The 12,423-nt window shown below is 51.6% G+C and overlaps 1 protein-coding gene across 1 annotated transcript in view; it reads left to right on the forward strand.

Annotated features, from left to right (window-relative positions):
- MYH9 (myosin heavy chain 9) overlaps nucleotides 1–12,423 on the forward strand; it is a 90,857-nt gene that overhangs the window by 24,900 nt on the left and 53,534 nt on the right. The window contains exons 2-3 of the mRNA XM_007165677.3: nucleotides 6,660–7,011; nucleotides 11,167–11,323. Coding sequence (XP_007165739.2) covers nucleotides 6,679–7,011; nucleotides 11,167–11,323 — 490 coding nt within the window. The 5' untranslated portion in view covers nucleotides 6,660–6,678. The remainder of the gene's footprint in view (nucleotides 1–6,659; nucleotides 7,012–11,166; nucleotides 11,324–12,423) is intronic.

The raw sequence follows: 12,423 nt of genomic DNA on the forward strand, positions 1-12,423 counted from the left end.
GGTCTTTGCTGCTGCGTGCGGGCTTTCTCTAGTTGTAGCAAGCGGGGGTTACTCTTCGTTGCGGTGCGTGGGCTTCTCATTGCGGTGGCTTCTCTTTGTTGCCGAGCACGGGCTCTAGGCACGTGGGCTTCAATAGTTATGGCACACGGGCTCCATAGTTGTGGCTCACAGTCTCTAGAGCGCAGGCTCAGTAGTTGCGGCGCACGGGCTTAGTTGCTCCGCGGCATATGGGATCTTCCCAGACCAGGGGTCGAACCTGTGTCCCCTGCATTGGCAGGCAGATTCTCAACCACTGCACCACCAGGGAAGCCCAGCTCTTTTTTTTTTTAACTTTTTATTTTATATTGGAGTATAGTTGATTAACAATGTTGTGTTAGTTTCAGGTGTACAGCAAAGTGATTCAGTTATGCATATACATGTATCTATTCTTTTTCAAATTATTTTCCTTAACAGTGGAACTCAGGCACCTTGATAGTTTCATTTCACTCGAAAGCAATGGCTATAAGGAGAAAGAGAAGGGGCCTGTTTACCTGTGCTCTCTGGGATGGGGGTGGGGATTAAAAAAAAACATTAAAGGGACCTGCTTGCGTACATCAGTGACTAAGCTGGAACAGGGCTCTGGTGTCTGGGTTGAGGCTGCCTGGGTCTCTGAACTGGAACCTCGGCTCAGAGAACTTGAATGTCTCCCCCAAGGTCACCTTACTTTTAGCTCCGCCGATTTAAGGTGGAAATGTGAAGAGTCCCTTGTACAAACCAGCACAAGGGGATGGGGTTTGCAGCCTCGAGCTGGCATAATTAGAGCTGGCATAAATAATGTCCGTTTCACTGGTTTGCTTCCCCAGCGGGGTTCTAAGGTTGTGTTCTCCCCACGGCCGCGGAGAGCTCGCGGGAAGGCAGTCTAAGTGGAAACTGAGCAGGGCCTTGCAGCCGAGTGGCTCTGAGTTTGAACCTGGCTTTTGTGACTTGTCTGAGCCTCATTTCCCCCACCTGTCATATGAATATGATGACATACCCCTTATGAAATGATTGTGAGGACTGAGTGAGAAAATGGAGAGCTTAGTAGCAGGCTCTCAGTACTTTAAGGTGAGTTAAGATGGTAGCTTTCAGATGAGTTGTGATGACTTTGAAAGCTCCAAGCCTAGAACTTGGCCCGTGGAAGGCTACATAAATCCTACCATCTAGGAATGGAAAAGCTCACAGTGTCTGGACCACTGATTTGTCCTAGTACAATAAATTATGTCTTTAAGGGGCTGGCAGATTCTTTTCCAAACAAGCACACAAGCAAGTACAAAGAGAACCAACCGAAGGGAGGGAGGGAAGGAGGGAGGGAGAGAGAGGGAGAGGATTCCTTGGGAAAACAGGAAGGAGTAAAAGATCCAAATGGATCTTTGGCGGGGAAGGGGAGAAGGCAAATAATCAAGGAATGACATTTTGTGTTAAAAGCAGAGGTTTTTGGTCAACCTATTTACTTTCAGTTTCATCATTTCCTGAGAATCCTAATTTAGCCTCTGGTTGTGTCCTCTCGATTATGGCCTAAAAAGGCAACTACTTGGGTTTCTTGGAGTTGGACTGGCACCCGCAGGAAGCCGGCATGGAAAGGGCTGGCTTTAGCCTGATCCGATCTCCAATGGGCCAGAGCCGCCTCCTTTCTCCTTAACCCCTTGCTGGCCTGCTGAGTCCCGCAGCTTCCCAGGACTTCTGAGGTTCCCTCATCTGAGCCACGAGCTCTTTCCTGCAGACAGTTTTCTTAGTGCTGGTGTGGTTGCTGCCATGTGGGTACCCTGCCCAAGTGGCCGTGCACGCCAGTGTACCCTCGGGGGCCATAAAAACACCCGGACGGATGTTCCTTTGCTCCCATAACTCCACTTGAGAACTTATCTCAAGGTGGTCCATTAGATAAGAGGAAAACAACTAGTAAGCGGTATTTTTTTTTTAAATCACTTTGGAATATCATGCAGCCATTAAAAGTGATTACTAACGAGGCTTTGGGGTCAGGGGTCCTGGGTTCGAGTCCTCATCCCCCCAGCTGTCAACAACAGGTTACTTTCCTCTCAGAGCCTCTGCATTGTCCCCTGTAACAGTGAAGCATTTGGATAAAAACCATCAACAAGCAGACTATGGCCCTGTGGGGAAGTGGTCAGAGTGAGGAGGGAAAATACAAAATGTGAAACTCCCTGCCTGAGATAGTTAAAAATCAAGTGTTTCTTATGAGCCAGGACTAGAAGGGACCATTAAAAAAAAAAGAGAGAAAACTAATTTTTGTGGGGAGAGTGTCAGGAATTTGGTGGGGGATCTTTTTCTTTCATCTTGTAAACTGTTATATTACATGCAGTTTTTAAAAAATTTCAGAGGCCGTTTAGCATGGTCCCAGGACAGGGCGGGGAGAAGTGGCGTGTGCCGGCTGCTGCAATCAGGCAGTCGCCTCCCTGGTGTCCTTTCTATAAAGCCCCTTCCTTCATTGCTCACAGCTCTGCACGGTGGCGGCTTGCTCCACCTGCATCCTGTCACCTGACAGGTGAGCGTTAACCTGTCTGCTGGCTTCCCCGCCAGGCACACAAGAGTCAGCAGCCACTGGGGCCCAGGAGCCTCTACCTGACACAGGTGGAAACAGGGGCTCAGCTGCAGCCCTGTGGCCCCCAAATCCTTGAATGTGGATGTTCCTGTCCAGGCCTGGTGAGAAGGCTCTTGGATAGAAACTTCATTGTTCATCGTGACCTCTGCAGCTCTCCCCACCGGTCTAGCCCTGTGTATTGATCTGGGCACTGCCGCTAACCCACATCATTCCAGCAGAGTCGCTGAAACCAAACGGCTCTGTCCTTGGCCTGGCCAAGCAGCCGTGTTTCATGAAAAGTCCTGCTCAGAGAGAGGTGCTGAGGCCCGTGGGGCCTGCTCAAGCCCACTGTCCAGGGGTGGCTTGGCCTCGCTGGAGGCAGGGAGCTGCAGCCCGATCCAGCTCTGAGGGGGCGGGGTGTACCCCTCCCTCTTATAGGAAGTATGGCTTGGCCTGCAAATCTCAGATAGCTATCAGAGGTAGACAGTGCTGGCCTCTACCTGCCCCCTGCCCTCCCACTGAGGCCTGAAGGTAGGGTAGAACCAGGAGCTGAAGGTGGGGGGTTGGGTGGAGGCGTCCCCTGCTGCCTGCTGCAATGTTCGTGGCCTCCAGTGCAGGCTCACTGATGAAAGGGCCTGGCAGTTCACCCAGATTCCCAGGGTAGGCCAAAGGCCAAACGCCCAGGGCCTGCAACCTCGAGGCAGCCCGCATACTCTTTGCTCTAGGTTCCCCCAGGGTTGGAGTTGCTGGGGTGAACTGGAGTTTGATGAGGGCCAGAAGTCATTCTGCCATCACTGCGGGATCACTCACTGTTGACAGTCTCAGGCCGAGGGAGTGAGAATGTTGAATTTCACCCCGCTCTACTTTTTGACAGGCCACATGGTCCATACCAGGAAGGCTCATTCTCAGCCTCCCTGGCTGCCTGATAATGCCCAGTAAATATCTGCTGAATGTTATGGGATGCATTCTCCTGTACTCCCCGTGTTCCGCTCAACTTACTGACAGTTTCAGCCCAGCCCCAATGTTGGCCTGACTTCTTTTGCAAGACCCCAGGCACAAATGTGCTGGGAATAGGCCAGGCCTGGGGACCAGGCAGATCTGGGTTAGCCCATAACTGGGCTGGGCAACTCTGGGCAAATGACTTGCCCTCTCTGGACTGTTTCCTCATTTGTAAACTGGGGAAAATAAGAGCTTTTTTTCCCCAGGGTGACTGATGGTTAGTTAGGTGAGGTTGGGAATAAACCGAACTTGATGTTGGTAGGTAGGTGCTTAATGATTGGCCCCTTCTCCCCTTCTCTTGGAGTGATCTTGTAAAGGGTGCCTTCACTGGACTGGGTTGGTGGAACTCCTAACGAGCAGTGGACTTGGGGTTTTGGGGGACAGGGTTGACGTGAATCCCTTTTTGCATATCGATGGGAGATTGTCCTCTCCTTTCCGGGTCTGAAGTCTGAGGAAAGGCTGAGAACCAGCAGCCAGGGAGGCCCTGTGTGCAGTGATTGTTGCGAGTTCTCGCGCATGGTGGTGACGTGATTGGGGAGATTGGTTTGGGGACCCTGGGTGCTAGGACTTTGCAGAGGACGACTGGCCCATGGTCAGATGGACGGCAGAGAGGTAGAAGACAACTGGTATTTACTCTGGCAGAGAGAAGCCTTTGATTTGTTTGAATGGACTGGCCAGTGTGGAGGTGAGGACAGCTGGATTTGGGCCTGTCTAGCCTCCAGACCCACACAGAAGATGAGGCTGGCCAGGTGGTCTGCAGCCATCCCCCTCCTGCCTTGTTTGCTGCTGCCTAACTCTGGGCCCTGCCTGCTTCTTCTGGGGGTGGTCCTTGCAGGTGGATGGTGCCCCTTGGTCCCCCAAGAGGGGCTGCCAGGGTTTGCTTGTGCTGCGAATGTAAACAAAGCCACTGGCTGAGCTTGCTGGGGAGGCTGCCAGGCTCTGCTCCTTGGATTTGCCTTCCCTTGTGGTGGGTGGGAGCTAGCAGATTTCCTGGAAAACAGCCTCTCCTGGAGTGAGTCCAGGGGAGCCCCTCAGCCTTGATCTGGAAACCATTTAATGAGCCCAGATAAGAAGGCCCGGGCAGCCCAGACTTTTGCTTTTGTTCTCTGCCTCCCAGGCCTTCAGCCTGCTTGGCATCCAAGTTCCTGTTGGGATCAGGAAGCATGAAAGACTGTGAGACTCTGGGTTTGGATCTGGGGTCCTCCCGGCTTCCTGGGCCTGGGGAGGGAGCCTTGATCTCACAAGCGAAAAGCTTCCCTGTGTCATGAGCTAGTCAGTGAGCTTCTGGGTTGTTCCTCTGGTGGCTGTGGGCTGGCTCTGTCCTAGACCAGGGTTTCTTTTTCTTTTATTTATTTAATTTAATTTAATTTAATTTTTGTTTTTTATTTATTTTTGGCTGCGTTGGGTCTTCGCTGCTGCGCGCAGGTTTTCTCTAGTTGCAGCGAACAGGGGCTACTCTTTGTTGTGGCGCGCAGGCTTCTCATTGCGGTGGCTTCTCTTGCTGTGGAACACGGGCTCTAGGCACGCGGGCTTCAGTAGTTGTGGCACATGGGCTTCAGTAGTTGTGGCACGTGGGCTTCAGTAGTCATGGCTCACGGGCTCTAGAGCGCAGGCTCAGTAGTTGTGGCGCACGGGCTTAGCTGCTCTGCGGCATGTGGGATCTTCCCAGACCAGGGCTCGAACCCGTGTCCCCTGCATTAGCAGGTGGGTTCTTAACCACTGCACCGCCAGGGAAGTCCCTAGACCAGGGTTTCTTAGTCCTGCTTTTGGTTCACTCAAAGCAGCTGCCCTCCCAGCTGATCCCAGCCTGAGCCTCTGAGCAGGAATAAGTACTGTGGTTAGACTATGGGAGACCACAGAGACCAGGAGTCCTTTCTAGGTAACTCTGGACTAAGCCCCTTACCTCCAGAGAGCTTCTGTTTCCTCATCTGTAAAATGGGATGATAACACGTACTTTACCCACTTTACAGAGTTGTTAGGAGGAGGATCTTCTGAGACAGTGAAATGTGTGTGATAGTATTTCATAAACTATAAAACCACTCAAATATGAGGGATTATTATTTTATCATCTTTGTTTTGCAAATCAGCTTCAAAAAAGGCAAACACACATGGACTTATGTTCTCCTGGCCCATAAATTATGAGTGTTGCCTTTTTACATTAGTGCCTCAGAAGGGAAGCACTCATTACTCTCCACGATGTGTCCTGGAGCCTGACTTCTTTTCTTCTCGCCTTATTTCTTGGGGCGATGGAATTAAAATCTGTTGGCAACATATTGGTGTTGTGTTTTCTTCTCTTGGTTGACTCCGTGAAATAAGAAAAAGTTTTTTAAACTGGAGACTTCCACTCTGTGCACTTGTAGTCAGTTGCCTTTTTTGGGTTAACTAGAAATGTGTTCTTGTTGGAAGTCCTCTTAAACTGTGTGGTCACTTTCCTGCCTTAGCAGGTGTAGCTTAGTGTGACTCTAATTACATCTGTCTGAGATTCTTTTTTTTTAAGCCACTTTTTTTTTTTTTAATTAATTAATTAATTTATTTTTGGCTGTGTTGGGTCTTCATTTCTGTGCGAGGGCTTTCTCTAGTTGCGGCGAGCGGGGGCCTCTCTTCATCGCGGTGCGCGGGCCTCTCACTGTCGCGGCCTCTCTTGTTGCGGAGCACAGGCTCCAGACGTGCAGGCTCAGTAGTTGTGGCTCACGGGTCCAATTGCTCCGGGGCATGTGGGATCTTCCCAGACCAGGGCTCGAACCCGTGTCCCCTGCATTGGCAGGCAGATTCTCAACCCCTGCGCCACCAGAGAAGCCCTGTCTGAGATTCTTATTATGCATATCATTTGGCACAGTCGTTGTTTATAGATCTGTTTGATTGTGCATTGATCCTGGGATGCATCTTACCATTAATTCCTTACAGAATCTCTGATAGCAACTTGTTTTTTCAGTGATGTACATCTTTCTCCCGAAAGTAGAGGGCGAGAAAATTTTGACAAATTGTACAATCTGGTTATATATAATTTTACTTATTATAATGCTGTACAGTTTGCAAACATATGACGTGAGTGATCTCTATGTGGCTGGTATAGTTGTAGCTAACATTGTATCCTTTTTTCCTCCCTCAGGTCCTGGCTGTAAGTCACCATGGCGCAGCAAGCTGCCGATAAGTATCTCTATGTGGATAAAAACTTCATCAATAACCCGCTGGCCCAGGCCGACTGGGCTGCCAAGAAGCTGGTATGGGTGCCTTCCGACAAGAGCGGCTTTGAGCCCGCCAGCCTCAAGGAAGAGATGGGCGAGGAGGCCATCGTGGAGCTGGTGGAGAACGGGAAGAAGGTGAAGGTGAATAAGGATGATATCCAGAAGATGAACCCACCCAAGTTCTCCAAGGTGGAGGACATGGCAGAGCTCACATGCCTCAACGAAGCCTCGGTGCTGCACAACCTCAAGGAGCGCTACTACTCAGGGCTCATCTATGTAAGTGGGTGGGGCTCTGCACGGGTGGGAGGTTCCAGGGCTCATCTACATAAAGTGGGCGGGCTCTGCACGGGAGGGAGGCTCCAGGGCTTATTTACATAAGTGAGTGGGGCTGTAGGCGGGAGGGAGGATCTACTGAGAAGGAGATACACTGGCTGGTGTTAAGTGGAAAAGTCCTCCTTTATAGACCAGCTTCACCCAGGCTTCTAATATGGCAGGTGGGAAGGATTGAGGCCCAGAGAGGGCAAGGGACTTATGCAGAGTCACACAGCCAGGTGCTGGCAGGCCTGAGACTGGAACTCGGGTTTCAGTATCTCTGTCTTTCTTGATGAAAATATTGTATGGACCAAATTAAAAGTCCCTGTCCCTCGGGGTATTAACCACTTAAATTCAGAATTAGTGACCTGCAGAAAAATAAACAACCTTAAAGGAAGCATTGCTTGTCTGTGGAGGGGAGAGGGGAGCTAAGTGCTGTTGTCTGGGAGTGGGACTCTCGCCTTGGCATCCTCAACTGCTTATGTTAGAACCACTCTGCTGGCTCTAAGAAATGGGTCCTGCTCAGTAAAGCAGAGTGATTCAGGTCATGGGAACTGGAGCCTCCAGGATCTGGTTCCGGTCTTGGCCCTTCCTGACCATTTGCCATGGCTACGTGGGGCCTCACTTCCTCATCTATGAGGAGTCGTGAAAGCATTGTAAAGCACCGGCCAGCCCTGGGCTCGCGCAGAGCCTGGGCTCTGTAGCTGCTGCCGTTTGTCGTAGGTGAAGGTAATTCCGACCCTCTGCTCGGCCTTTTATGGGTGTCGCTGTTCAGCTTGGGTCCTGTTACAGCATTGCTGAGTGTGGAATAAGTCGGTGGCCTGCATTTGCCTATCAGCTGGCTGCAAACGGAAATATTAGTTATGAAAGTGCATTCGATGTTAGTTGCTTCATCTCTCAGAGTGTGGGTTTTACTCTAGGCAGGCATGGACCTGCGCCTACAACTCGTGGGCAGGACCTGAGCCTTTTCTCCAGAACTCTTCAGCTGGAGGCGTTAGGCCTTAACTCCCGTTTTTGCTTCTTTGCTGGCATCTCCCGTGCGCAGATCCTCCTGCCTCGGTCCAGCCTCGTCCTTGGCATCCTCACCAGAAGGAAGTCGATTGTCTGTGCAGTTGCCCTAATGGAGACCCCAGCAGGTGCAGAGCTGCGGGGAGATCAGAGCCGCTCGGTGGGGCTGCCAGGGCAGGGGGCGCTGCCTCATTCACAGGCCCCCTCTCTGCACACACTGTTCCAAATTGCAACCCCGGGAGCCTTTGTGCTGTGTGTCTGCCTGGCGTTGTGGGCAGCGTGGCTGATTCTGCGCCGCAGCTGCTCTGTCTGTTTCTTCGGTGGGGGGAGGCCCGGGGGCAGGGGGCAGTCGGGCACAAAGAGCTTCTGTGGCCCGTGAATGGAGCAGCTCCCTGGTGTGGCCGTGTGGGAGCAGAGCCACTTGTTCAGTGTCTGCGCCTCCACGGGCCTCCAGCAGGACGGGCTCCCAGTACAGCCCCTTCCTCCCACCTGAGCTGCAGTGCTCATTCCTCGGGGCTTAGTTTCATCATCCACTGATTTGGTGGGATTAGCCCAGAGAACTTTGAGGTCCTCTTGAACCCCTCATGGGACCATCTGCCCACCCAGCTGTCAGAAAGGCTTGTCCTAGTAAAACCCAGGCCCCTTCTGCTGTCACCACCAGCTGTTTCCAAACATCTGGCCCCGTGGCACGCCCTAAACGTGTGGCCACGTTGTCCTTCGCTTTCATCGGGCTGGATTTCCTAGAGTGTGGGTTTTCTCAAACCCCGGGAACAAAGCTCACTTGTTTCTGAGCTCCTGGGATGACCTCGCTGCTCCCTGGCCTGCTATCTCAGCCCCACCCGACAGTCATGGAGGGAAAGCCAGAGGCTTCCCGCCGTGCTCCCATCTTCCCTTGATACCCGAGCTGCAGGTTGCCAACACCTCGTGCAGACTTCTTTGCTTCAGAGCTTTCCTGGTACCTCCTGAAAAGAGTAGTTGGAGGGAGAACAATTGACTGATTATCCTGGGAAGAAGGAAATTCAGGGCCCTGCATCCCCTCCTCCAAGCAGAAGAGGCAATCAAGCACACTTGTTCATTTCCAAGCTCGGCTCCTCTTTTGAACGGGGGCCGGTGCGTGGTTGGTGGGTCCTTCCGGAGTTCTGCTTTCAGCCTAACTTCTGCTTGGAAAGTCCAAGCCCTGTAGCCCTTGGCCAGCTCTGGGAAGGGCCTTTGTGCTCCCGACTGGTTCCTGTGTGGACCCTGTCTTTGGATTCAGCCACAAGATCCACCCTCAGTTTTGGCGAGACTGGAGTGGGCAGGGTGGAAGGAACTGGATTGACACATACCAAGCCCTCAGATGTTGGCTGCTTTTGGGTCGAGGTGCAACACTGTGGACAGTGAGGATTGAGACCACTTGTAGCAAGGGAAACAAAAAGATGTGAGGAGTTCGGAGAACCAGCTTCCATGACCAAGGAGGTCTGCAATGGGGGGATTGTGGGACCTAGGTCTGCTCCCAGCTCTGCCAGGAACTGCCTCATGGCCTTCAGCCCTCACTCAGCAGTCGGGGCTGCAGGTGTGAGTCATGGCTTATGGGCCTCGCTTCGCCTGGCTTCTTCTGGGCCTGTGGCCTGTTTTCCTAGGGAGAAGGTGCTTGGGTTGCTCCAGCTGCCTAAAGAAAGCTGTCCCCCCCCAGTGAGCACCCATCACCTGGGTGGTCTCAGGGGGTCTTGCCCAGCTATTAGGAGTCTGTCTTTTTTTTCTTGTTGGGGAGAAGCATCTTGGAAGAAAAAAATAGCAGGAAAATTATTAGAAAAAGAGGACACTGAAGAAAGGCAGATCTGCCTAGACCGTTGCCACCGGAAACTGCTCTCCTGACCTACTCTGAGCCTCTCTCCATGGCTGTGCTGGGTGCTGTGATCCTCATAACCATTCAGTGAGGATCAACTAGTCTGCCTGTGCCCATTTTACAGATTGAGAAATGGAGGGAGAGGGAGGTTAAGAAATTTGCCCTTGCTGAGATTTGACTCTGGGGTCTGATTTTAACCTGGTCATCTCAGACTTGGGGTATCGAGTATATTCTCGGGAGCCTCACATGGAGTGTCGACAAATTGGGTTCCCCTTCAAGAGGAGACCTGAGTCTTGGAGAAGGCTCACAGGGGACATGAAAGTGGTCTTTAAGTTTTTTTTTTTTTTTTTTAATTAATTTATTTTTATTTTATTTTTTTTTTATTTTTGGCTGCGTTGGGTCTTTGTTGCCGCACACGGGCTTTCTCTGGTTGTGGCGAGCAGGGGCTACTCTTCGTTGCAGTGTGCAGGCTTCTCATTGCAGTGGCTTCTCTTGTCGCAGAGCACGGGCTCTAGGCGCGCGGCTTCAGTAGTTGCGCCTCGCGGGCTCTAGAGCACAGACTCAGTAGTTGTGGCGCACAGGCTTAGTTGCTCTGCAGCATGTGGGATCTTCCCGGACCAGGGCTTGAACCCGTGTCCCCTGCACTGGCAGTTGGATTCTTAACCACTGCGCCACCAGGGAAGCCCTGGTCTTTAGGTTTTTTAGAGATTTTCATGTGAGTGTCTCTGGAAGATTCCAGGGAGAGAGGTATCTGTCAGTGATCTATTATCCCACAAAGGATCCTAGATGGTTGAGGAGCGCCATGAGTCTCCCAATGCTGGGAAAGTTTAGGCTTGAATATCTCAGAGGGTCCTTCAAGGTAGAATAATTTGTGTTTCCACACAGTTTGCTTGCTGCAGGCGAATCCTTTTCCCTTTGTGCATCTCTCACGATGCCAAACACATCTTTATCGTCCTTGGATCTGAGTTTCGTAACTGGACTCCTACTGTCCACGAAGCTTGCCCCGGATCTCGCCCGATGCACACGCTTGTCGACATGCACAGCTGGCAGCAGTCTTGCAGTCGAGGGAGGCTCCCCTCAACTGAAAGAGCAGAGATGGTGCTGGTGCCCCAACGCCTCGGCAGGTCTGCCGGAGTGGGGCCCGGAGAACCAGGGGCTCCGGCGGTGGCTTTCACATCAGGCTGACTCGGGGTCCTTAGAAGCAGCAGGCATTTTGCCACAAAGTGTGCACGACGTTGAGAATCAGACTTCCTAACCCATTCCTGTTTGCTGCTCTTTTCTTTTAGACCTACTCAGGCCTGTTCTGTGTGGTCATCAACCCTTATAAGAACCTGCCCATCTACTCCGAAGAGATCGTGGAAATGTATAAGGGCAAGAAGAGGCATGAGATGCCTCCCCACATCTACGCCATCACAGACACCGCCTACAGGAGTATGATGCAAGGTGAGTGCCGTGGCCTTCCCAGGGGCTGAGTCTTTACCTCTAGCCTTGTTGGCACCTTTGCAGGTGCTCCTTCATGGTGATCTTGTGGCTGGATTGGTGTTGATGGCACTGGTGAGGGGGCCGTGCATTGTAGAGGTCTGTAAGCCATTGCGTGAGAGCCAAGACCAGTGGCTATCAAAGGAGATGTTTGTATGTTGATAGAATGTTCAAGAAGCTTTAAAAAATGCATTTCCTAATTATTTTCCCAATTTCTCATTCTTGTCAGGAGCTCCTTTGCCAGTCCTCTGACTTCCAGGCCCCCTCTTCTACCAGTTACTTCCTTTCCTTCATTATTTTCACCTCTTCTTCTCTTCTGCACAGTTTGGAAACATGCTTGAGTTTTCACATCTTTTAAAAAAAAACACACAAAGTCTCTCCTGGATTCTGTGCCCTACTGTAGGTTGTCTCTGATCTCTCTCCCCCGTCATAGTGGAGCTTTTTAGAGGAAGTATCCGTGCTTACTACCTCTGTTCAACACTTCTCAGCCACACTCCTTGCCCTGCACGTCGTGCCCCCCACCCCCCTGCCCCCCATTCTGTCTGACAGAGGCCACCCTCCCTATGTGGAGCTCTGAGCTCTTATCTTACTTAACCTCTCCCAGGATTGGACAGTCTTACCCACTTCCTTTTGAAAGCCCTTCCTTCCTGTGACTCTCTGGTTCCCCTAATCTCTGCCTTGCCCATCTGCATGCTTCTCCCCCGTTACACCTGGTTCTCCTCAAGGTCTCGTCCTCTGGACGATGGCCCATCCACTTGAGTGGTTTCGCCATCACTTTCCAGCTGAGGACCGGCTCTGTTAGCTGATTGCTGCCAGCCACTTGCTCCCGGCTGCCATTTCTCCATCCACCCAGTCACCCAAGCCTGGAACGTGGCTCATCTTACACTGTCCCCTTTCTCTCTCACCCCTTTTTCCAAGCCAGTCAGCGTTCTCTATAGATTTTATCTCTTTTAACATTTCTGACCTCCTTCCCCCTCTTGTCTCTGTGGCCCTGGCCTTAGTTCAGGCCTCTACAATTTTTTGCCTATACTATTGCTGTGACCTTTGCTCTTAATAGATCCTTC

This window comes from Balaenoptera acutorostrata, chromosome 11 (assembly GCF_949987535.1).
Source record: "Balaenoptera acutorostrata chromosome 11, mBalAcu1.1, whole genome shotgun sequence".
NCBI lineage: Eukaryota > Metazoa > Chordata > Mammalia > Artiodactyla > Balaenopteridae > Balaenoptera > Balaenoptera acutorostrata.